At 33.5% G+C, this 27,483-nt stretch overlaps 1 protein-coding gene across 14 annotated transcripts in view; it reads right to left on the reverse strand.

Annotated features, from left to right (window-relative positions):
* The window catches only part of STXBP5L (syntaxin binding protein 5L), a 228,643-nt gene that overhangs the window by 115,292 nt on the left and 85,868 nt on the right, over positions 1 to 27,483 (reverse strand). For all 14 annotated transcript variants that reach the window (XM_074331359.2, XM_019729631.3, XM_074331367.2 and 11 more), the window contains exons 10-13: positions 10,477 to 10,555; positions 8,718 to 8,872; positions 4,320 to 4,392; positions 762 to 909 (exon numbers count right to left, since the gene is read on the reverse strand). In XM_074331359.2, the coding sequence (XP_074187460.2) occupies positions 762 to 909; positions 4,320 to 4,392; positions 8,718 to 8,872; positions 10,477 to 10,555 (455 nt within the window). The remainder of the gene's footprint in view (positions 1 to 761; positions 910 to 4,319; positions 4,393 to 8,717; positions 8,873 to 10,476; positions 10,556 to 27,483) is intronic.

Genomic DNA, 27,483 nt, shown 5'->3' on the forward strand with positions numbered 1-27,483 from the left:
TCCATCACCTTTAAAAATATCAATTTTAACAAATATTATCATTCATATAAAAATCAAAGAAGTATTTTTAATCATACAAAAAACAGTGTTGCTACATTTGCCACATAGTCTGTGTACCACCCAACTATTGTGGTGCCATTTAACACAGAATACTATGTAAATCATGCTGCCCTGAATTTGTCCATCCCAATAGACCTATATAAATAATAAATATCATAATAGGTGGTCTATTACAATTGTAAGTATTTGAATCCCATTGTTAGATATAACAAAGTGGAATTCTAGAAAGTTATTTAACAAATGATTTTTGATAATTATGTCTTGTCAACCATTGATTGATATGAAATGTTAACTAAAAAGAGTTGACTCTTGAATTTCTTAAAACATAATCTTTCATCTAAAATAATTATAAATTACATCTTATGATTTAAACATGTTTAAGTATATATTTAGTATATACATGATAGGTAAGTATATATTAGTATATAATGATACACTTATTATATAAGTAATATAAATTCCTGGAATTTAAGGAATATAAATTCTTGTATTCCAGTATTCAGGAATGAAGTACTGTATTCCAGTATTCAAGAAATTTGAATTTCAGAAATTATGTGTTTTAGAGATGCCAGCTTATTATGATTTCAAAATAATTTAGTTCAAGTATTCCTATATAGAATATCAGAAAATAACAGGAAAAAGTATGGTCATATGATATGAATATGAATACAAGACAACTTATTTTTAATTGTTATTTTTACCTTATTACTGTATCCTTGTTTTTTATGCTTGACTCCTATAGAGTAAAGTACTAGAATCAAATCTGGTGGGCAGTCAGCAAAGTAGGCTGTGCATGTAACTGGTGATTCATGAATGTCCATGGCATACGGATTTTCAAAGATTGGAAAACTAATAAATGAAGACAATATATTAGTGTCATTTTGTAATGATAAAAAATGAAATAACTTTTATAAAACAAAACCTAAAATCTTCTAAATATTAATTACATATTTCACTTCATTGTTTTTTAAGCATCATAAAACGAGGATTATATGAACAAGAATGCTTTTTGAAAAATATTTATCTATAAAATGTATAGTACTGGTAGAATTTTACTTTAATAAATTAATTTTTAATTTTCTCTCTAATTAGAAAAATGCCACAGTGACATCATTTTGCTAACATAGAATGAACTATGTTAAACTGAAAATATTATGCAGCAAGTTGACTTATCAGTCAATATATTAAAAGATAGCAACTAGGTGCTTTATCTATGTACAATTTAAATATTTATACTATATACTTATAAGTATTAAAATGTCTTAGTAAATTTGACGTGTTTGTTCCAAGGGAGGTAATATATAAGTATTTTGATTTTGTTTTTTGCAGGAGTGATTGAAAAGTGAGTATGATTATACATGCTTAAGATGATTTCCTATGTAAACTAGAGAACACAGTGGGAATGCACACTTACAGATGCAGTAAATTTCAGATCCTCATGCCTACTATAATTTTAAAAAGGAGTATTAGTACAAAACCAAATTAAGAATTCTTATAGCCATAACATACAGTGCACTTCTTAGGTATCAGATGTACCAGGCACTGTGGAAGGAAGTGAGTACAATTCTATGCTGCATCTGATCTAGGTTTGTGTGATCGTGTTCCTTCCCATACAATATGGCTTTTTTGGGGAGGAGGGGCTATTAAAAATACTTTACCTATTAGTGGGAACTTAATTAGAAACTTAGTCCAATCTCTAGAGAGCATGGTGTGCGTGAGTGATGTGTGTGTGTGTGTGTGTGTGTGTGTGTGTGTGTGTGTGTGTGTCTGTTGGGAGGGTTTCTTCCCTCCAGTTTGAAATGTTGCAAACCGTATCCCAGATAAAAATAGCAGTATATGCAAAATCAAGTCAAAAGGAGAAAGTTGTGTTTAAAAAATGGCAAGTTGGTTAAACTGGATGGATCAGAGTGTCCCTGTTACAGAGTAGAAATTATGAACATTTCTCAGATTGAAGAATTAGAAGTAAAATAAATGGATCACCTTAAAGACCAGATCAACAACTTGGGATTTGATAATAACAAGAGGTTACAATGATAGACTCCTGATAATGTAAACAATATTGGACAAACATTTTGGGAAAATTATTTTAGTATATTGGCAGGGTATGGAAAAAGATATTTAAGAAAGAAATAATAACTAAAAATGTATTAGAGGAATTTAGATGTAAAAGTGTAAACTGGTTGCTATGGAAATAGAAGCAAAGACATAAATCCAAGAAACCAAGAAGAGGAAAAGTTGGTAAGCCCTAATACTTGCTTTCAAGTAAAGGATTAAATGGACAAAAAGGAAGGACGGAAGGAAGGGAGGGAGGGTGGTAAAGACAGTGGGAGGGAAGGAGGAATGAATAAATAAATGAATTTGAAAAGGAGTCCAAAGCTACAATTTAATGTTAACATTAACATGACTAAAGGGTAACTATTTGGAGGGGAAAAAAAATATATTCAGTTTCTGACATGTTAAAATTCTTGTAATAGACAATGAAATGGAAATGTTATATAGATTTTTAAAGATGGTACTGCAGAAGGTAAAATGCTAGATAAAAATTTGCAAACAAAAATGTCAATTCACATACTTACAGAAGGTAAAGAAAAGCATAAGAATAAATGTATTAAAGTGGGAACTTTTGTTATGTGTATTTTATACAATAAAAAAAGTTTAAAACAAAAAAATAAATGTATAGACTAAAAAAAGTGAGTATTAAGGGTAAAGTATAGCGGGTCTTGGAGGTTGTTAAACAGTTTAAAGAAGGTATGAGGAACTAAGAAATATGGAACAGAAAGATGAGTTGAGTACAAATGAGATCAGAAGAATACATTTTAATAAAATCTATATTAGAATTTAGAGGAAGAGGAATAAATCCATACGTGTACCCAAAATTTAATCAGGTTTAATGTTGATAAATGTAGCAGCTAGGCAAAATTCAGTTATGATTACCATATGGCCCAAATCTTGTATCCTTTTCAAAATATTAAATTATATGCTGCAAAGAGTCATAAAGAAGAACTTTGGCTTTTACATTTATAAACTATACGGAAAGTAAAACTCAGACTGTAATTCATTCAATAAAAATTTGTTGAGAACCTACTCCATGTAGAGACAGAGCCCCCTCTTTATGAGGCCTACAATCTAGTAGGGAGACATCTTTGAAAAAATAACAAATGGAAAATTTCATCTTTGTCAAAAGTTATGAAGGAGAGGAACATTGGAACAATGAGAGCCCTTAATAGGATATTTGACCAAATTATATAGATGATGAAAGATTTTTTTTAAATGAGGAAATGATATCTGAGTTGAGATTCTTATGGATGAGATGTTAATAAGGAGAAAAAGGAAGGGAAGATTATTCCATGCAGAGGAGAGAATATACAAAAGTTCTAAAAATACAAGGGGCTAAAAGAAGATCAGTAGGTCTAGAACCCAGAATGAGGAAAAATCAGTTTTATCCCTGTCATCATTTATAATGAAAATGTATAGCAGGAAGACATTTCAAGTCTATGTTTTGTTGTGCATGTAAAGGAGTGGAGAGCACCACTTCTACAGCTATATTCTGTATTTGTTTCCATTGTCCACAACATAATGAAAAAGCAAAGAATGTAAAAGAAGGCCTCCAACTTCTTACCCCAAGATCCTCCTCTTTTGTACTGACTACTGCAGGAGTCCAATAATACTTTTATCATGGGCCATATTCCTTTAGTCAACAGACTAGCAGATGGCCACATAGTATATTGTACATGTTTTCATAACAATTGCTTTTGCTTAGGAAAACAGCAGAAATGTGATCCATTTGGTGTGTCCTGAATCTCTAAACTTTAGATGCTGCCTTTAAAAATCTTTTTGTCTTTTAATTTTTGAATTGAGGAATACTGGGGAACCGTGTGTTTTTCCAGGACCCATCAGCTCCAAGTCAAGTCATTGTTTTCAATCTAGTTGTGGAGGGCACAGCTCACTGGCCCATGTGGGAATCAAACCGGTGACCTTGGTGTTATGATCACTGCGCTCTAACCAACTGAGCCAACCGGTCACCCTAAAAATCTTTTTGATTTTCTCAGTGTCCCCTGAATTTTTCTGGTTAGTTTTCATTATTGAACCAAATTACATGTCTGTAATTGTAGCAAAACAATAATCCACATAAAAAATATTTACCATCTATGAATACTAATGCCAAATATTTATAATGACCTCCAGTATTCTAACTGTAATGAATAGAGTTTAAAAATAATTTTTAAAAGTGGTAGTTATTCTGAACATGGATAACTTACTTGCTTTGTGTCAGATCAACTACAATGAGATCTTTCTCCAGAAGTACTACGACTGCATAGGGTTCTTGAAATTCTGAAGTTAAAAAAAAAAAAAAGGAAAAATTTCTATATTCCACATTTTATAAAATCATCAAACTTACATTTCCTTTATCTGCTGTACAGATGTTATTTAAATGTTTTAAGAAGACCAAAACATGAACCAAAGTAGAAGTAATAAGAGCACTTTTAGAAAACACATGTTGTATTTCTCAAACTTGATGTTTACAACCATTACAGGGTACAAGGAAAAACTGAGAAGTTGCATAGCACAGAGCTAAATATATCCCCAAAATAATGAGCTGGTGATAGTAGATTGTTTCAAGAGAGTGAGTTTGTCATCTCCATCTTACAAACATGTATCTATTCTTCCATAACCTAATATTTTAAATTTAATTTCATGCCTACAAGGAGATATACTACGGAAATAGTAGTTCTGCTTCTCTCATCTGTGATACATATTCACCTACCTATGAGAGCAACACTCATATTAAAAAGTTTACTTTCAATTCAGTGTAATTTAATATGTACTTAAAGATTGCTTCCTATGTGCCCAATGGTATATACCTTAGAAAACGAGAGAATCTGAGGATAGTCTAGGATTTTCAAGTTCTTAAAATTCAACTTTCCCTTCCCCCCCTTTCCTTCCCTCCCTCCCTTCCTTTCTTCAATATGTTCCAGAAACTTTGTAAGAAGAAAGGATATATGGAGAATAAGATGGACAAGGTCCTTGTTCTCATGGAGTTTACATTCTAGGGATGCATACAAACCATAAACAAGTAAACAAATAAGATTAATTCAGAAAATAATGTGAGCTATTAAAAAAATAAAATGAGTAATGGTGTAAGAAATGACTTGTGGTTGGTGGGGGAGTACTAATTTAGTTATAGTAGTTAGGGAAGATATTGCTACAAGAAAGGACTAATACGGGAAAGCCACAGTACAGTATTACTCTCAATTTAAAGAAAAATAACTTACAAAAACATTTTACATATATGATATTTGATTCTCAGTAACTAGAGCAGGTATTACTATTTTTCTATTACATACCGTGCTTCCCCGAAAATAAAACCAGGTCTTATATTAGTTTTTGCTCCAAAAGACACATTAGGGCTTATGTTCAGGGGATGTCATCCTGAAAAATCATGCTAGGGCTTATTTTCCAGTTAGGTCTTATTTTCGGGGAAAAACAGTAGAAAGTAACTGAGGTCGATAAAGGTTACAAGATTGGCACAAATTTATAAAGCTAGCAAATGACAGAGCAGAAATTTTAACCCAGGATTTCTGACTCTAAATTCTATCCTACTTTCATTATACCAGCAGTTTCTACTGGCCAGTTTGAGAGGTGTTTAATCCTAAAGTCAATAATCACTTGGCAGGAATTTTGTTCAGAGGATTCAAATCTTGGATGGGAAATTGGAATAGATGGCCTTCCGTCCTGAGAAGATATAAAGCCTATTCCTAAGTCACATGCTATGAGAGAAAAACTAAAACCAAACCCCCGCAAACCGAGAAGGCGAATGCCGTTTGGGTGCAAATCTATGTGACAGCATGCAGCCCCACTGCTTGCTACTCAGACTGTTCTCAAACTGAGGCTTTGACTCCCTTCTTCCTTATCTCTCAGAGCTGTTTCTAACATTGTTTCCATACTTCTGGGTTCTTTTTGTTTGATAATTTGTTTTTCAGTTATTTGTTTTTCAGCTGGATGAACACTGGGATTCTATACTAGTAGTTTCCTTTTTTTCCTTCTCTCCCCTCTTTAGGAAAATTATTAGTTGGGAAGCACACATTATTTGGGGGAGACTACATAAGAAATTTGGTAACAGTGGTTGCTTCTGGAAGGGCAGAGAGAAAGTTTTCATTATATACTGTTGTGTATTACAGGGTACTTTTCTGGCATTGTCACATATTAATTAGAAACAGTTAATAAAGTAAATTTATAATTTACTGAGTAGAGTTAAATTACTTCCTAGACCCTAACAAATAAATTCCATCCTCATTATCACTTATCTGAAACACAAAGATATATGTGGCTTGGAAATGATTAGACTTGGTTACAGTACATTTATCACTCATTTAACATTATTAGAAATTGTTTTAACATTTCTACTGATGTACAGAAATTTATCCACACACAAATGTTTGATCTTTGCAACCACACATTTTCAGTTTCTATTACTGGCACATGTATCTTCTTTCACTAGACTCTTTAATAGGAGGCATTTTCCTAAGCTCAGCTTTTGGTCCTCTGCTTGTTCTTTCTTCTTTTGTTTGTTATTCGTTCTCATAACACCAAAGTAAATGTGAACATAAATAATATTTACTTATTTTCATAAGTAAATATTAAAGACCTTTCTCCTGTCTTTTTCTGTTCTCTAAACAACTTCATAATCAGACTTATCTGTCTCTTTCCAAAAACTGTTATTACTGCATACGAAACCACTATTCTTAAAAAATGTTATCTTTGACTCACCTATCATGTCACTCCTAATCCAACTGTTGACCAAATTCAGTGGGTTTTCCTCTTTCCATTCCTACAGGCAGTACCTTGTTTCAGATCTTGACCATTTTAGTGCACATTATCACAAAAGCCTCCCAGCTGGAATCTGGAATTTTTTAGATTTCAGTGTCTCTCTCTTCAAACCCACACACTCCTTTTGGGCAAATCTTATTAAAAACACTGCTTTCTTTCATTTTAACATTTCCTCGAAATTCCCCTGTTGCTCACTATTTCCAAGTACCTACAAAAAGCTTTCACTTTTTTCTCTAAATTGATCTCACTCTAACAAATTCACGATTTCAAAAACAATTAGTCAATATCCTTTTCAAGGCCCAAGTCATTCTTCAAAGCTTATCTAAATTCTATCTTTTCCCACAAAGCTTAGCATGAATATTTCGGTCGTTGACTATCTGACCAACCTTAAATTAGTGCATTTTAAAACTCTGACCTATATAACTCAGCACTTAAGATGTCTTTTCTTTATTTGTATTAAAGTTTATTGGGGTGACAATGGTTAGTAAAGTTACATAGGTTTCAAGTGTACAACTGACTCTGGGTGGTGAACACACAATGTGATATATAGATGATGTATTACAGATGTCATATTTTTTTTTAACTTAGGTCATAATTATCTCCCTCGTCTGACCAGATTTTATATGATTTGACATCAGAGATCAGTTTTATACTTCATCTGTATTCTCAGCAAGTTCTTATAGTACTGAGGTAATAGAAGTACCAATAAATATTTGTTGATTAATTAACAACACAAGTAATTTGTCCCCTGCAACTCTGGAAATAAAGTGCCACACTGATTGTTATCTTCTAACAACTTATCCCACCTTTTAAACATGAAACCAAAGAATTAAAAAAAAATTAATACATATATAATACAACTAGCAACTTATTATCTTTATAGTTTATAAAGTATGTTCACTTTGGCCATCCAATAGTCATGTGGAATCAATATTATTATTATTCACTTTCTACAAATAATAAATCAAACTCATAAATATAAAGTGACTTACCCAAGGCTATATAGCTAGTAAATGACAGAACTAAATCATAAACCCAAATATTCTGTCTCCAAATCCAGTACTCTTTTTCCTATATCTGTATGTTCCCTCTTGAAAATGTGGTAAGGTATGTGTGTGTGTATGCATGCATGTGCTAGTTCCCTTTTTTGATGTTTCACCATTTTCAATGTTTAGATTTCATTATCAAAATATCTCATTATCATTAGATTTCAGTATAAGATTTGTATATAAATCTAGGCTAGTTTTTATATTTACAAAAAGTCTATATTTGGGATGTTAAAAAATAGATAAGCATCCATCCTCCCAAAGACCCTTCTGACTAATTATTCTCAAAATTGAAATAACGCACTAACCACACATTAGCAATCCTTGAGCAATCAGAGGCACTGCAGTTGCATATAAAGCAAAGCCAGATGTGAAACAGATGCAGCACTACCCGAGTTACAGATCACTGAGAGCAGGGAAGTGCTTTAACTTTGATTGGCTTTGGAACGGAACGGGTGGAGCTGGTCTAGGAGAGGCTATTAGGAGACCTCTGTTTCCCCAAGTGATTTCCTCTGGGAGCCCCATGGGACCTTCCCAGCTCAGCTGCCACCATCCTAATCAAAGTTTAAAGCACTTACCTGATATTAGAACCTGAAACTCCAGTACTGCTGCACTACATCTGTTTTACTTCCAACTTGTCAAGTAAGTACAGTTGCAGAACCTGCTCCACCACCTGTAGCTGGATGTCAGCTGCCAAAACTAAAAATATTTAAGATTAATTTTGTTAGGAGCTCAATTTAAAAATGATTTTTCAACATTAATAGTTTCATTTTAGTTACTTACCATTTGGATAGGGTGTTTCACATAAAGTTAGAAATTCAACAATAGGATGATCCATTTCAAGTACTGTAATTGCTTTTCCATGCATAATGGTTAAACTTGGTCTTCTGCAAGCTTTGTCATAGGACAGTCCACCAGAAAATATTATGAATGGTTCACTACATAGGGGGAAAAAAAAGACAGTAAGACTGAGAAGTCTTTTAAGATGACACAGTGTCACAGGACTGAGCCAATAAAGAACAGGTTCGATGGGGAGTATGTACATTGTAATTACACAGAGTGCAAAAGTCTTTCCTGGCCCAAAACATTGCACCCAAAAACTTACTATTCTATCATTTTCCTTTTTCTGGATGTACATTCTCATCATTAAAATCACTAATGAATCCGCCTTAAGGTGTGGAGGTGGGTAGAGGGAATGGCAATGAAAATGAAGGGAGGTGGTGGTGGTCACTGACTCAAAAGGACAGCTTTACATATATTATTAATTGGTTCCCAAACTCTAAATCACTACCATTAGAATATAGGCTATGTTAGTTGTTCATATTAACTATTTGGCATGTGAGGCCCCAAATCCGTAAGAGATAAAAGAGGCAAATTTCAATATGAAATAAAATGTGATAGTGGCAAACCCAGAATGGTAGACAGTAACATGAAAATTCTATGTAATGGAGTTTCTGTGAAAAAAGGGTTATGGTAAAAAGGTGGAGAAAACTAATACATAAGGGGAAAATAGTTCACCAAAGGTAAATATGATCTTATTCTCAATTTTACAATGGGTCAGTCTGTTCTATTTAGTTTGTAAAATTAACTTCAAACAAATTTTTTAGACTCCGTTAGCTGCAAGATACAATTAGATAATAGAGTGGGATTGAGATGACTATAAAATATTACAGTGGTTAGAAAGTTATGAAATAGCTTCATAATTTTTCACTTTTCTCAAATTCATACCTATATATCTAGTATATGAGTATGTACATTAAAAATAAGTGCTGATATAAAGTATTTTCAATAAATAAATATCAAATTGAAAATATTCATCTCCAAAAACATTTTTTTAAATAACCAGTCACTTTTATTTTACCAAATTTTTTAAAATTAAATTTATTGGGGTGACAATGGTTAGTAAAGTTACATAGGCTTCAAGTGTACAATTGTATAATACATCATCTATATATTGCATTGTGTGCTCACCACCCAGAGCCAGTTCTCCTTCCATCACCATATATTTAACCTCTTTTATCCTCTTCTACCACTCCCTCTCCCCACTTACCCTCTGGTAACCACTGAACTGTTGTCTGTGTCTATGAGTTTTTGTTTTTTATTTGTTTGTCTTATTCCTTTGTTGCTTTCAGTTTTATATCCTACACATGAGTGAAGTTCCGGCTCTTGTCATAGCCTTCCCAATTTTTTATTTCACAAAGTTTCTACATTATACTAGAATGGAGCAGAAATACAGCTATTTATTTCCACTTCCACACTAGGGGCCATTTTGCTGGGCTAATACCTTTCAGTACTCTTAACTTCAGTGCTCCTCTGCTTTTTAGTTTCCTTTTCTTATATAGTAGTAATTACAACAAATAGACACAACGTACTAAAGTATACAGTTAGTGGGATGATAGTAATTATGATTAATAATGTATAATTATTTCACATTAGAAGTCAGAATTATTTCTACAGAAAGTTGGATTACCAATTACTAGAACAAATTATTTTTCTCTGTTTCTTACATATTTTCCCATATCCCCCAAGTAAAAATGCATACCTGTTCCTACAGGTCTTGTATTCTACTTTAAGAATTGGTTTACAAGATTCAGATTTTCTTCCTTCTTTTTGACTTTTACCTAAAGAAAGAAAAAGGATTTTATTAACTCTGATTTAAATTTTACTCATACATGAGAATTATAAAGCTTGACTGAAGCAATATAAAGAAAAAAGAATAATGTAATTATGTGTTTTTTTTATAATAGGATAAACACATGTATGCATTTTAACATTTTTGTTGAATTTGTAAACAATTTATTAATGCCTAGTTATTTGTAAACATATCAAATCTGTATTGCTTTACATTCTCCACATATCGGGAGTGCCAAAAAAATGTATACAAGTGGACACTTTGGTCAACTTTGCTCTAGCAGTAGTTCACTGTAATCAGAAATGTCTGCACGCTGATGGTAACCACTCTGAGCACCTCTTGTAATTGCAGAAGTCAGACGTGACTTGTATTCATCTTTTGTTGTTAGTATATATTGAGTATTACAATTTTAATACAGTTTTCCTTTCTTAAAATGTATATACATTTTCTTGGCACCATCTGTATAAATCTAGTCTCATGTAAGGTTATTTTAATTATTTAAGTTTCAAGATAAAATAAACAATTTTTGAACTGAAGATACACATAGCCATATTTATCTACATAATGAAATATATTATTATGAAAATCCACACTAGGGTCAAAATTTTATCTATAATACAAGCAAACCCCTTTAATAGGCAAAATAACCATGCTATTTAAAGCTTATGATAGACTATCAAAATCATTGCATGTACATGACATTCATTTAAAGGAAAGTCCACTAAACAATGAATACATATGGTTCCTTTCATGATTTTAAAAAGTAATTTCAATGATGTATTCTATTTGCATAAGAATTGTCTTGTAGGGGAAAAGTTATATTGTTTAGCTTCCATAAAATTTTGAATAAGGAATCAAAAGATTATGAAATGGAAGTGAAGCTACTTTTGCATCTAACATACTTATCTTCCTATTTATGATTTTGCTTATAATTCTATGTCTCATTTTGATAAAATTGATGTTTTTTGATGACATGTTTGTTTCTTTTTTTAGTAAGTACTCTTATTTATTCTTGTACTGCTACAATTGTTTATAGATACAGATATCTATTAAATAAAGAGGTATTTACATTTTCAGGATAGTTTCAGAACGGCACAGCCAAATTCAAATAGGATGTCAAGATAGTTACATTTAATCTGTTTAAAGGGCAGGGTATTAACATACAACATACCTTATCTACTCCATGGCATACTTTCTAAAATTGCCTTCTCATTTATCCTATGTCAACTAAAGAAACAACCAATAATAAAATATTGGTCATAATCATTCTTATTGTAAAAAAGATAAAAAGTGTCTGTATTATACATAAAAAAGAATTGCAGACATTATATTTAGATCATGATGCCTTACAAAGAGATACGTTGGCTCAAGGAATCACTCTGAACAGTGGTTTTAGGGGTGAGGAACAGCTAGTTGGTGATTACTGGTTTGGGTAATGACTGAAAATAGAAAGAACTGAAGGAAGTGACACAACCAGGAAAGCGATCCACCCTTTTCAGAGGGATGTCTTTCTCATCCAGTGCTTCTCTAATAATTGCCAAGCCATTAATTAACGACAATGGTATATGTGATGTTGTTTCTATATATGGAATCATTACTATTTTTCAATCATTATGATAAACTGATTTCAGTAGACAAAAATATCTAATTAATTAATTAGTTAATTAATTATTTAATGGTTTACTTCAATATCTAACTCCAAAATTAACTTTGGGGTAAAGGTTTTCTGCTTTGATTAAGTTCATTGCCTGTCAGTAATTGAAATATGCTTAAATGTCATAGTGTGTAAAACATCATAATCAACAATTGCATTTATTAATACTTCTTATGTTCAGAGTACTATACTAAGTGTTAGGATACAGAAGTAACTGACCATCAAGAACCTTAAATTTTACTAAACAAAACGAATATAAAAATGACAATATGAGGTACCATAAGCAAATGAGTGATAGACATAAGTATTATAAGAAGTGAGAATAAAACTGTTTCCTTTTATAATAGCAGACTTTCTAGAGTTCTACAGAAAACTTCCTAGAAACTAGACTGAGCATTAACAGATAGAATTTGGATAGGAGAGCATCAGAAAAGACATGGAGGCAGGACGTGCCTAGTGTGTCAAGGGAATAATGGATAAGCCAATTTGGGTAAATTAAAAGACTCATGTAGAAAAATAGTGAAAATAATGTTAATGAGGTATAAAGGAGCCAGACAATGGCAATCTATAAAACTGATTTGCAATATAGACAATGGACAGTCATTGGAAGCTTTCATGTTGGGAAGTGATGTGGATAAAGCAATGTTTCAGAAATATTAGTATGGCTTCATTTAATAGAGCAATTTTGAGGATATAAGATATTGATGCTGGAAAAATAAGTAGGAGATTATTGCAACAGTGCAGGAAAAACAGAGAGAAAAAAGAATGACGATAAATGAATAGTCTCAAAGAAATGTAGAATACCATTCATCACACCAACATATATATATAATGGAAGTACAATAAGTAGAGGAAAGAGAGAAAGGAGCAGAAAAACTGCTCCTCATAAAATACTGGTTGAAAAAAACTTGCTAAATTTGATGAAAAGCATTATCTACACATCTGAGAACCTCAACGAACTCCATGTAGGATAAAAGCAAAGAATTTGACTCCCAGACACATCACAATAAAAGTAGATGAGGGTAAAAGGGATCAAATGTATGGTGATGGAAGGAGAAATGACTCTGGGTGGTGAACACACAATGTGATATATAGATGATGTATTACTGAATTGTACATCTGAAACCTATGTAACTTTACTAACAATTGTCACCCCAATAAAATTTAATTTAAAAAAATGCTAAAAGCCCAAAAGAAAATCTTGAAGGCAGCAAGAGAAAAATGACTCATCACATACAAGGGAGCAACAGTAAGATTAACGGCTGACTTTCTTATTAGAAAAGAAAAAAAAAAAAAATCGAGCTAAACACAAAGAGTACAGTAAAAGGTAATTATGTAGATAATTATGAAAGACAGTATAACTGCATATTTCTTCTCCAGTCTTCTCTTAACTGACTTAAGAAGCCACTGTATAAAATAATATGCACATAATTGTAATGTGGGAAATAGGGGAGATTTGGCTTTGACTGCTGTTTCCTTTCCCCAGCCAGAACCCTAAGGGAAGCTTTCGCAGGATTCTTTCTGACTTTCCCTGTGGTTGCTTGGTAGGGTTCATGGAAGACAATGATGCCAGACAGTGCATAGACCTTACATTTGTAGCCTCAGGTAACTTCATACTTTCACATTAGTCCATACTTAGCCTTTAGCAAGTCATAAAAAAAAAAAAAAAAAAAAGGAAGAAACTGCTACAACTTTCTATTTGTGTTAGTGGCATCTAACAATATCTGCCCTACACAAGCAAAGGCTCAGGTCTTATCCCTCCCTGCAGGTACCTTTTTTCGCCCAGATTCTAAGTTAGTTGTTTGCCCTGCCACCTTATTTCTCTGATGAGTTCAATAAGTTATTAATTTGCATTTTATCCAGCTTTCTGTTGTTGTATGAGTGGTAATGACGTACCTCCCAGCTTTCTATGTCTATGTGGAGATTAAACAACACACTTCTAAATAACACAACAGTCAAAGGAGAAACCTCAAAAGAAATTTTAAAATATCTTGGAATAAATAAAAATAAAAACACAACTTATCAAATTTGTGGGATGCAGCAAAAAACAATGCTTAAAGGGAAATTTACAGCATTGAGTGCATATATTAGAAAAGAAGATATAAAATCAATTATCTAAGTTCTCCCCATAGAGAAGAAAAGAGGAGCAAATTAAATCCAAAGAAAGCAGAAAAAGAGAAATAATAAGAATTAGAGTAGAAATAAGTGAAATAGAAAGCAGGATACCAACAGAAAATCAAGGAAAACTAAAGCTGATTCTTTGAGAAGATCAATAAAATAGATAAGCCTCTAACCTGTTTAACTAAGAAAAAAAGACAGAGGACACAGATTACTAACATCAGAAATGAAACAGTGGCCATCACTACAGATCCCATGGACTTAAAAAAGATAATAAAGGAATACTATGAACTGTATGCTACGAATTTGATAATCTAGATTAACTGAACTAACCCTTAAGATGCAATCTGCCAAAATGCATACCAGAAGAAAGAGACAATCTGAATAGGCCTATATCTATTAAAGAAATTAAATCAATAACCTTCTGAAACAGAAAACATCAGGCCCACACAGGTTCTACGAAACATTTAAGTAAGAAATTATACTAATTTTCTACAACCTCTTTCAGAGGATAGAAGAGGGAATACTCCTTAACTCATTCTATGAGGCCAGGATTACTCTAACGCCAAAACCAGAAACATTACAAGAAAACTACAGACCAATATCTCACATGAACATTAATGTAAAAACCTTTAACAAAATATCAGTAAATCAAATCCAACAATGTATAAAAAGGGTTCTGCACCATGACTATGTGATTTATCCCAGGCATGCAAGGCTGGTTCAAAATTCAACAACCAATTAATATAACCCATCATATCAATGGGTTAAAAAAGAAAAATCACGTGATTATACAAATAGATGGAAAAAAAGCATTTGACAAAATCCAACAGCCATTCATGATAAAAACTCATAGTAAACTAAGAACAGATGCTAATTAAGATGGTAAATTAATCAACTTGATAATGAATATCTACAAAAACAAACAAATAAACAAAAACACTCTGTGGGTGACATCATACTTAATGGTGAAATTCAAATCTTCCCCACCAAGATTAGGAACAAGGCAAGGACATCTCCTCTCACTACTCCTTTACAACATATTACTAGAATCCTAGCTAATGAAATAGGAGAATAAAGTATAACAAAAGGCATACAGATTGGGAAGAAAGAAATAAAACTGTTAGCAGATGACATAATCACCTATGTAGATAATCAGAAAGAATCAACAAAACGTCTCCTGGAATTAAGACATGATTATAGCAAGGTTGAAGGATACAATGTTAATATAAAAAAGTCAATTGCTTTCCTATATGACAGCAAAACGAACTAGAATTTGATATTAAAAACATAACACCATTTACGTTAGCATCATTAGTATTTCATAAAAAATGAAATACTTAGGTATTTTTTCCCTTCCCACTAAGCACTAGTTTTAATGTAGGCAATCAAGTTTTCCTTTTGTCCTCTATTTGAAAGATAGAACTTATTTCTAGTTAATTAGATGCACTGACTGTACAATCACTTTGAGTGTCGGCTTTATATTAGATTACTCACCTCGAATAGGCCTGTAGGCTTTATCTACTCCCCTCCATCCAACCCCATGCAATTGTCAGAAAAAAAGTTCAAGTTTGCAGTTAGAGTACTCACAATTGCTGTTTTCAAAACTTACCAATAAGCTACAACAATCAAAACTGTGTATTGTGGCATATAGATTAATTAAATGAAATTAAGAGTACAAAAATAGGGCTGGCCCGATGGCTCAGACTGTTAGAGCTCCATGCTCCTAACTCTGAAGGCTGCTGGTTCGATTCCCACATGGGCCAGTGGGCTCTCAACCACAAGGTTGCCAGTTCAATGGTGGGCTCCGCCCCCTGCAACTAGCAATGGCAGCTGGACCTGGTTTTGAGCTGCGCCCTCCACAACTAAGACTGAAAGGACAACAACTTGACTTGGAAAAAAAGTCCTGGATGTACACACTGTTCCCCAATAAAGTCCTGTTCCCCTTCCCCAATAAAATCTTAAAAAAAAAAAGAAAAAGAAAAGAAAAGAATACAAAAATAAACTCTTACAATTTTGGTAAATTAATTTTCAACAGTGATGCCAACACAATTTAATGGGTAAATAATCTTTTCAGGAAATGGTACTGGGACAATAGAATATCCTCATGCAAAAGAATGAAGTTGAACCCCTTCATTACACCATACATAAAAATTAACTCAAAATGAATCCTAGACCTAAATGTAGGAGCTAAAACTATAAACTGTTAGAGGAAAATATAGAAATAAATTTTTGTGACCTTGGGTTAGGCAATTATTTTTTAGATACTATGTTAAAAGTACAAACAACCAAATCAAAAATACATAAATGGAGGTTTATCAAAATTAAAAACTTTTGTGCTTGAAAGGATACCATTAAGGAAGTGAAAAAGCAACATACAGAATGGGAGAAAATATTTTCAACTTATATCTAATAAAAGATGCCTACCCTGACTATATATATATCATGAACTATTGTAACTCCGTAATATAAAAAAACAATTTCTCAATGGGCAAAGGAACTGAATAGATGTTTTCCTAAAGAATATTCAGAAATTCAGAAATGCCCAATAAGCAAATAAACAGCTGCTCAACATCTTTACTAATTAGGAAACTACCAATCAAAACTGTAAGGAAATATCACTCTACATGTGCCAGGACGTCTATAATAAAAAAGACAGATATTAGCATGTGTTGATGAAGATGTGAAGTTGGAAACATTACTAATTGCTGGTGGGAATGTAAAAGCTTGAGGACTCTGGAAAAACATTTGGCATTTCCTTAAAATGTTAAGTATAGAGTTATCATATGGCCCATTGTTTCCATTCTTGGGTATATACCCAGGAGAAATGGAACCATATGTCCACATAAAAACTTACACATAAACATTCATTGCAGAATTATTCAGAATAGTCAATGTGAAAACAACACAAATGCCCATCAAGTGATGAATGGATAAATAAAAGTGATATATCCATACAATGGAATATTATTGTTCAATGAAAATGAATAAAATAGACTTGTTTTAACATGGATGAAACTTGAAAACATTATGCTAAGTGAAAAAAGCCAGTCATGAAAGACCACATACAGTGTAAGTCTATTTATATAGAATGTCCAGAGCAGGCAAATCTACAGAGACTAAAGATCAGTGGTTGTCTAAGGCCTGACGAGAGGGGATGGAATGACGGCTTGAGTATAGGGCTTCTTTTGGGGTGACAAAAATGTTTTAAAATTAGATTCTTTTGATGGCTGCAGAACTCTGAATATACTAAACACCACTCAATTATACACTTTAAATTAGTGAATTGTGAATTATATCTGAATAAACCTGTATTTTTAAAAGAACTTTAAGTTCTCCAACGTGAATCAGAAAATTTCAGAAGAAATTCTATCTCTATCACTTACTTATATTTCAGGGTTTCTAATTTAGCAATGTCTTTTGAAATCTTTAAGTTTATCATATGTTTATGCCTGTCGGCTCAATGACATGTTTGAAAATTAAAAAAAAAAAAAAATATATATATATATATATATATATATATATATATATATATATATATATATATTTAGAAGTTTGTTTATTTCAGTAAGACATTTCTCCAAAAAGGACATACACATGGCCAACAGACGTATGAAAAAATGCTCAACGTCACTAATCATCAGAGAAATGCAAATAAAAACCACAATGAGCTATCACCTCACCCCAGTCAGAATGGCTATCATCAACAAGACAAACAATAACAAGCGTTGGAGAGGCTGTGGAGAAAAAGGAACCCTCATGCACTGTTGGCGGGAATGCAGGCTGGTGCAACTGCTATGAAACTCAGTGTGGAGGTTCCTCAAAAACTTAAGAATACAATAACCATACGGCCCAGCTATCCCTCTCCTGGGTATCTACCCATAAAAAATCTGAAGACATTTATCCATAAAGATATATGTGCGCCAATGTTTATTGCCCATTGAGAAATTGTTTTGCAGCTTTATTTACAGTGACCAAGACATGGAAACAACCAAAGTGGCCCTTAATAGATGACTGGATAAAGAAGATGTGGTATATATACACAATGAAATACTATTCTGCCCTAAGAAAAGATGAAATAGTGCCATTTGTGACAACATGGATGGATCTTGAGATCATTACGCTAAACGAAATAAGTCAGACAGAAAAAAGCTATATGATTTCACTGATATGTGGTATATAAAACTGAAAGCAACAAAACAAACAAATGAAGAAACAAAAACTCATAGACACAGACAATAGTTTAGTGGTTACTAGAGGGTAAGAGGGGAGATGAGGGTAAACGGTAGATGAGGGTAAACGGGGTCAAATACATGGTGACGGAAGGAGAACTGACTCTGGACGGTGAACACACAATGTGATATATAGATGATGTATTACAGAATTGTACATCTGAAACTTATGTAACTTTACCAACAATTGTCACCACAATAAACTTTAATTAAGAAACAAAAATAATTGTTTGGGGCATCTAACCTTCCAAACTGCTTATAATTCACAATTATTCCTTATTTAAATAATTTTCCTATTTTCATGTCTCTTTTTGCAATCTCCTCATCCTTAGAAAATCTTTTGAAGTCATGGTGAACCTCTTGAGTGTCTTATTCCCAATGCCATTCATATATTCTGCAGTGACATCACCAAGCCCAAGCATGGTTCTTGATGCAGTCATAGATGTAATCCTCCCAGAATTGCATTGGTGTCTTCTCAGTGTCCTCCTCAATTGCAGTAATAACCTTGGCAAAGGTACTCCACAGGTAGCAGGCCTTAAAACCTGCTCTAACTCCTTGATTTATTGGTTGGATCCAAGAGATGGTGTTTGGAGGGAGAAACACCACTTTGATATTGAGATGAAGATCACCTTTAAAAGAGGATATACATGCTCAACATCACTCATCATCAGAGAAATGCAAATTAAAACCATGGTCAGGTATCACCTCACACCTGTCAGAATGACAATCATCAATAAATCAACAAACAACACGTGTTAGCCAGGATGTAGAGAAAAGGGAACCCTTGTACACTGTTGGTGAGACTGCAGATTGCTGCAGCCACTATGGAAAACAGTATGGAGGATCCTCTAAAGATTAAGAATAGGACGACCTTATGACCCAGCAATTCTACTTCTGGGTATTTATCTGAAGAAATACAAAACAATAATTCAAAAAGATACATATACCCCTATGTTCACTGCAGCATTATTTATAATCGCTAAGGTATGGAAGTAATCTAAGTGACCACTGATAGATGACTAGATAATAAAGATGTGATACATACTGGGGGTGCCAAAAAAATGTATACGTGTGGACACTTTGGTCAACGTTACTCAAGCAGTAGTTCACCATAATCAGACGTGCCTGGAAGCTGATGGTAACCGCTTTGAGCACCTCTTGTAATTGCAGAAGTCAAATGTGCCTTGTATTCATCTTTTGTTATTGGTATATATTGTGCATTACAATTTTAATAGTTTTCTCCTTTCTTAAAATGTGTATACACTTTTTGGCACCTTCTGTATACACAATGGAATATTACTCAGCCATAAAGAAGAAAGAAATCTTACCATTTGCAACAGTATGAATGGACTGGAAGGTGTTTTGCTAAGTGAAATAAGACAGTGAAAGACAAATACCATATGATGTCACTTATATGTGGAATCTAAAGAACAGAATAAATGAACAAAACAGAAACAGACTCATAGATACAGAGAACAAACTGATGATTGCCAGCTGGGGAGAGGGTTGGGGGACTGAATGAAAAAGGTGAAGGGATTAAGAAGTACAAATTGGTAGTTACAAAATAGTCACAGGGATGTAAACTACAGCATAGAGAATAGAGAATATAGTCAATAATGTTGCAACAACTATGTATAGTGCCAGGTGGATACTAGACTAATTGGGGGAATAACTGCATAAATTAATAAATGTCTAACCACTATGCTGTACAACTGAAGCATATAAAATAATACTGAATGTCAACTGTAATTAAAAAAATAAAGGAGAATGTCTGGGAGTATTATCAACAATGAGCCAAATCTTGAAAAGTATGTTATTTTCCAAACAGTACTTTTCCATTTTTCTGGCCTAGCCATTCAGGAGGGTGTCTTGGAGGAGGAGCTGGGTCATCTGTGCCTTCTTATTGCTCTTGTAGTATTTGGGCTGTGTGTGCTTATAGATATGCTTGAAGGCCCTGGGGTTCTCCCTGCGCCAGATCACAGAGGGTTTCAATGTGTAGCCTGCAACAGTGCCCCCAAGCCTTGAATCCTGGTACTGACTTGGACTCCTTATGGATAAAAGTCCTTGCAGGCATGTGATTCCAAAATAGGGAGATTTCACCCATATTGAATATTTTCTCTGGCAAGTGATTTTCCTCTATAATCAGCTTCTCTGGAGTTTCTAAAACTTCTTCCTCTGCTTTCACATTGGTACTTGCAGACTCACCACTCGCTTTCACATTACATAATGAATAATGATTCTTGAATCATTTAAACCACCCAGAGCTAGCGGTAAATTCAACATCGTAGTCTGGTCCAGTCTTTTCTTTCAACATTGTAAACGAACTTTTTGCTAATGTTGATCATCATGGTGCTGAAAGGGATATGGTCCTGTGTCTGGTCTTCAATCCAGGTCATTACAAGTTTCTCCACATCTGACATAGGCCCTTCTAGAATTTTTGTTAGACTCATTGCCTTCACTGAAGCAGATCCTTTAACAGCTTCTGTTACTTTTGTTCTTGTACTTCAACATTGTACCTATGGTGGAATGGGATATGCCTACGTGGTGAGCAATGGCCATCACTGATTTTCCACCTTCATAGTCCTTAATCACTTTAATTTCATTTCCATGTCAATCACTCTACACTGGCCTCGTCCTGGCAACACTAGTGGTGGATTTTGTATACTTAGGGGCCATGATGAATAAAACAACATGAGATTAAATCAAGCACAAGAGAAAATGGTGCAATCAAGAGACATGGTAAACACAAGGTATGAGACTGCTGCCAGGGTATCACGGCACACTGTTTCACAGCAAACTTTTTTTTTATAAGTAGAAAGAATACACTCTAAATTAACAATAAAATATATATTATGATAAGTATATAAACTAGTAACACAGTCATTTATTATCAGTATTACATAACGTACATAATTGTATGTGCTATGCTTTTATATGAATGGCAGCACGGTAGCTTTGTTCACACAAGCATCACCACAAAAACATGAGTAATGCATTGAGCCATGATGTTGCGATGGCTACAATGTCTCTAGGCGATAGGAATTTTTCAGCTTCATTACAATCTTATGGGACCACCATCAGATATGCAGTCCACTGTTGACCAAAACATCTTTAAGCAGTGCCTGACTGTAGTTTGTTTTATGTACAGAATTCTCAAGTTATACTTAATGGTATTCCTAATTACTTTTTGTATTTTAGGTGTGCAATTACATTATCAAAAAGGAATTATAATTTTGAACTCTTTAAATTTTTAAACATATTTCTTTTTCAAGTCTAATTTCATTGGATAGTATTTTCAGTAAAAATTTAAAGAACAGTGACAATTATTGATACCTCTGTCCTGTTTCTGATCAACAACTTCACTATGAAGTATTTGACAGTATTTTGTTTAAGATGATGTGTGTGTGTGTGTGTGTGCGCGTGTGTGTGTGTGTGTGTGTGTGTTTAGCTGAGGGCTTTGTGATTGAAGAATATACATTTGAAATCATTATAATTTACTGTGAAAGAAAATGAATGTCTGCAGCACCAGTGAAAGCAGCTACAATATGGGAAATGTCATCACAGAACTATTCTCAAGTGAAACAGGAACTAATCTAGCCTCATTGGTTGTGGCCATCCTCCCTTCTCTCCCACCATTGTCAAATAACCTGAGTTTCAGACAAAGCTTACTTTTGTAGTATAGAAAATCTTTGATTTTTTGAAAAATAAAGAATCTGTATAGAATTTTTCAGCTTAGGAGACACAATGCCTAGAGGAGGAAAGAGACAATAAAACTATATTCTAAAGTGTACACAGCATAATGTCCACAATATGTATGATACAGTCCAAATTATTAGAATTATGAAGAAGCAGGAAAATGTGAGCTATTTTTATGAATAGAGGCCAACTTCAAGGTAAAGCAGATGTTGGTATTATCAGACAATTTTTTTTTAAATTAAAGTTTATTGGGGTGACAATTGGTAGTAAAGTTACATAGATTTCAGGTGTACAATTCTGTATTACATCATCTATAAATCCCATTGTGTGTTCACCACCCAGAGGCAGTTTTCCTTCCATCACCATATATTTGATCCCCTTTACCCTCATCTACCACCTGCCTCCCCCCTTATCCTCTGGTAACCACTAAACTATTGTAAACTATTGTCTGTGTCTAGTTTTTGTTTCTCATTTGTCTTGTTCTTTTGTTGTTTTTGGTTCATATACCACATATTAGTGAAATCACATGGTTCTCTGCTTTTTCTGTCTGACTTATTTCACTTAGCAGTATATTCTCAAGATCCATACATGTTGTCACAAATGGTCCTATTTCATCTTTTCTTACCGCTGAATAGTATTCCATTGTGTATATATACCACAACTTCTTTATCCATTCATCTATCGAAGGACATTTTGGTTGTTTCCATGTCTTGGCCACTGTAAATAAAGCTGCAATGAACATTGGAGCACACGTGTCTTTATGGATAAATGTTTTCAGATTTTTGGGGTCGATACCTAGGAGTGGGATTGCTGGGTCATATGGTAATTCTATTCGTAATGTTTTGAGGAAACTCCACACTGCCTTCCATAATGGCTGCACCAATCTGCATTCCCACCAACAGTGTATGAGGGTTCCTTTTTCTCCACAGCCTCTCCAACACTTGTTATTGTTTGTCTTGATGACAGCCATTCTAACTGGGGTGAGGTGATATCTCATTGTGGTTTTTATTTGCATTTCTCTGATGATTAGTGATGTTGAGCATTTTTTCATATGTCTATTTGCCATTTGTATGTCCTCTTTGGAGAAATGTCTCTTCAGGTCCTCTGCCCATTTTTCAATTGGGTTGTTTGTTTTTTTGTTGTTGAGTTGCATGAGTTCCTTGTATATTTTGGATATTAGCCCCTTATCAGAGGCACTGTTTGAAAAAATCTTCTCCAATTCAGTTGGTTGCCTCTTTATTTTGAATTAAGAAATACTTAAGGCTACTTAAAGCAAAGTTATAACAATGCCTGTAGATGCAATACATATGATAACTATTGCATAAAGGGCAGTGGGTGAAGGTAAATAAATCTACAAGGTCTGATAAAACTATTATGAATGTTTAAATTTTTAAAAATTTATCACAGTAACAGACACAGTACCATTAATCCCCCTCAAAACACTCCCCCTTGCTTCAGACACACTTATCCCATCATTCTTCCCACTTTCTGAAGCAGTTCTGGAATTCCTCTTTTGTGAGTGTCTTTAGTTGTGCTTTTGTGGCTATTTCAATGTCCTGAATCGATTAAAAACGTTTACCTTTCATGGTCATTTTGACTTTGGGGAAGAGCCAGAAGTTGCACAGTTTCAGTTCCAGTGAATAAGGTGGATGAGGACACACTGTAATGGTTTTATTTGACAGAAATTGCCATATACCAGAAGTAATGTGTGACTCGGAGCCTTTCCGTTGTGAACACAAAGTAGAGTGAATGCTGCTGCTGAATGCCATCAAACAGAAAGGTAGGGATCTTCAATATGGGAAGCTGTGTGGTGAACCTTAGTAACAGTGGGTGACAACTTTCAACTTGTTCAGTGCAGTCAGTTGGGTGTAAGCCACAGTTGAGGGGTGTGTTTTAAAGTGTTCCGTAAATCATCCTCCATCATGACAGTGTTCCGTGTCACACATCGCTTCTGGTATATGGCAATTTCCATCAAATAAAAGCATTAGGGTGTGTTCTCATCCACCTTATTCATTGTATCTGGCCCCGTGCAACTTCTGGCTCTCCCAAAGTCACAATTTTTCAGGACATCGAGGCAGCCACAACAGCACAACTGAAGACACAAAAGGGACTTCCAGAACTGCTTCAGAAAGTGGCAAGAATGATGGGATAAATGTGATAGAAGCGAGGGTATTTTGAGGGGAATTAATGGCAATGTATCTTTTACTGTAATAATTTTTTAAAATTTAAACATTCACCATATTGTTTGATCACAACTCATATATGGTTGTGAGATTTCTACACTTTATGTAAAGTGTTACAATGTTAACTCTAATATACTATGAAAAGTTAAGGAAGCATACTGTAATCCCTAGATCAACTAATTTTTAAAAATGTGAAGATAAAAAATGCCTATATGTAAATTAAAATGGAATTCTAATAAAAATATTCAAATAATCCAAAAGAAGGCCAAAAGAGGGGGTGGGGGAGGGAAGGAACAAAATAAATGGTAGGGCAGAAAACAAAAAATAAACTGATATACCTAAATCTAACCCATCAGTAATTACATTTAATATTAATGAACTAAACACTCCAAATAAATCATGTAAGACCGGATAAAAAAAGCAAGACCCAAACATATGCTCTCTACAGGAGACATAAGGAATGCCTAATAATAAAGCCTCAAAATACACAAAACAGATTTTTTTTGTGTAGATACACAAGAGAGGGATTGTTGGGTCATATGGTAATTGTATTCTTAATTTTTTTAGGAACTTCCACACTGCCTTCCATAGTGGCTGCACCAATCTGCATTCCTACCAACAGTGTATGAGGGTTCCTTTTTCTCCACAGCCTCTCCAACACATGTTATTGTTTGTCTTGTTGGTGATAGCCATTCTAACTGGTATAAAACATTTATCTGTAAAGATATATGTACTCCGATGCTCATTGCAGCTTTATTTACGTGGCCAAGACATGGAAACAACCAAAGTGTTCTTCGATAGCTGAATGGATAAAGAAGATGTGGTATATATGCACAATGGAATATTATTCTGCCATAAGAAAAGATGAAATAGTGCCATTTGCAACAACATGGATAGATCTGGAGATTATTATGCTAAGCAAAATAAGTCAGACAAAAATAGTCGAGAACTATATGATTTCACTGATATGTGGGATATAAAACTGAAAGCAACAAAGGAACGAAACAAACAAAGAAACAAAAACTCACAGACACAAACAATAGTTTAGTGGTTATCAGAGGGTAAGGGAGGAAGGGGGTGGTAGATGAGGGTAAAAGGGATCAAATATATGGTGATGGAAGGAGAATTGATTCTGGGTGGTGAACACACAATGTGATATATAGATGATTATTACAGAATTGTACACCTGAAATCCATGTAACTTTACTAACCATTGTCACCCCAATAAACTTTAATTTACAAAAAAAGAAGCTTGAAAAAAAATACATGAACCAAAAAAGGACAGAATTAAAGTGAAAAGTAGACAATTCTATTATCATGTTAGGAAATTTTAATATCACTCTCTCAGAAATTGATAGTACTAGTCAAATATCAGTAAAATCATAGAGGACTTGATTAATGCTATCAACCACCTTGACCTATTTGAATTTTAACATAAAGCAGAAATAAACAGAATTAGAAGGGAAAGCCATAATAATAGAGATTTTAACATACATTTCTCACAATTTAAAAATCAAACAAGAACTTAAGCTAAAATTTAAACAATACAGAATAAAAAACACAATTTCAAATTTGACCTTTGTGTAGCAGTTAAGAAATGTACATTATTCTCAAGTACACTTGGAACTTTATAGCAATTATCTATGTATGTCTAATTATAAAGCATACCCCAGTAAATTTTGTAGAACTAGTATCAAGCCACTTTCTCTGACTAAAATTAAAATTAAAATCTACAAATATTTTTTAGAAGTTAGAAATCATATGTCTAAATAACTCATAGATAAAAAGTAGAATTATCATAGGGATTAGAAAATATCTCAAACTGAATACTAATGAAAATTATATATTATTAAAATGTCAAAATTTATGGAATACAGTTGAAGTGGTACTTAGAGAAATTTTTTTATTTTAGAAAATAAAAACAGCTGAAATAAAAGGGAACAAAATGAATACAAAGAATGTAGATAGAAATGACAATGGATGCCTCTGCTGTCAAAAGTCACTGACACTGGCTTAACAATGTCATAGTGACCAGCAGGAATTTAATTTGACTTATATGTTATGAGAGACACAGATGCTGATGTTTTCAACAAGCTGTGAACAGAACTTCATCTCTTTCAAAGGAAAACAGAATTACAGAAAACAACCCAAACTGATAAAATAAATATGGATAGGGTAAAACACATGAAAGCCTCAAATATCCAAACAAGTCAAAAAGAACTTGTAAAGAAGTTGACTGTTGAGAAGAATAGAAGGAAATAAATAGAAAACTTATGAATAAATCATATTACATATTTGAAAATAAAAGGTATGAGAATATTTTTGGGGGGGTGGAGAGGAGGGGAACCCACCATAGAAACAAATAATTAAACCTGAGTGGACATATAGCAATGCCTATCCAAGGTTTTCAAAGCGGCAATCTTTAAATAAAGCATCTCAAGTAAGTGTTTAAATGTCATCTCTAGGTAAAGCAGCTAGGTTAAATGTATTAATCATTTGCAGATGGAACATGCAACTGTGGTACAAAAAATGGCAGACCAACACATGACGAAAGAATTCCATTTTGTGATTTGTAAGTCACCCATTATTTTAAAAATACCAGTATTTTCTAAATGTGATACTATATTAAATGCTTACAAAGTATAAAATAGAATGTGTTTGATTAACTGCTAGGTTTTGACCTCTCTATTCTTAGAAACAACCAACAGAGTGACGTACTGGTAAACATGAAACTCAGATCATCACCAATATTCTTGAAAATAATATAGTCATCTGAATAAAAGCTATTCATACATTCATACTTTTTATTCTGCCCAGTTAGGTATACAGGTCCAACATAAATGCTAAATACCTCTTTTCAATGAGAAAGATAAGATAAATACGATATATAATAATACCACAGTCTTCATTCGGTAATTTGGTGAAATCAAATGGCAGAAATGGAAATAAATGGGAGAACTAGAATACAGATTACAAGCAGTACAGGAATTAGGTCTGAAAGTCAGGTCTAAATAATGCCATTCTCTCACTAGCT

Source organism: Rhinolophus sinicus, chromosome 17, assembly GCF_057876585.1.
Source record: "Rhinolophus sinicus isolate RSI-liver-muscle chromosome 17, RSI-T2T, whole genome shotgun sequence".
In the NCBI taxonomy this organism is placed as follows: domain Eukaryota; kingdom Metazoa; phylum Chordata; class Mammalia; order Chiroptera; family Rhinolophidae; genus Rhinolophus; species Rhinolophus sinicus.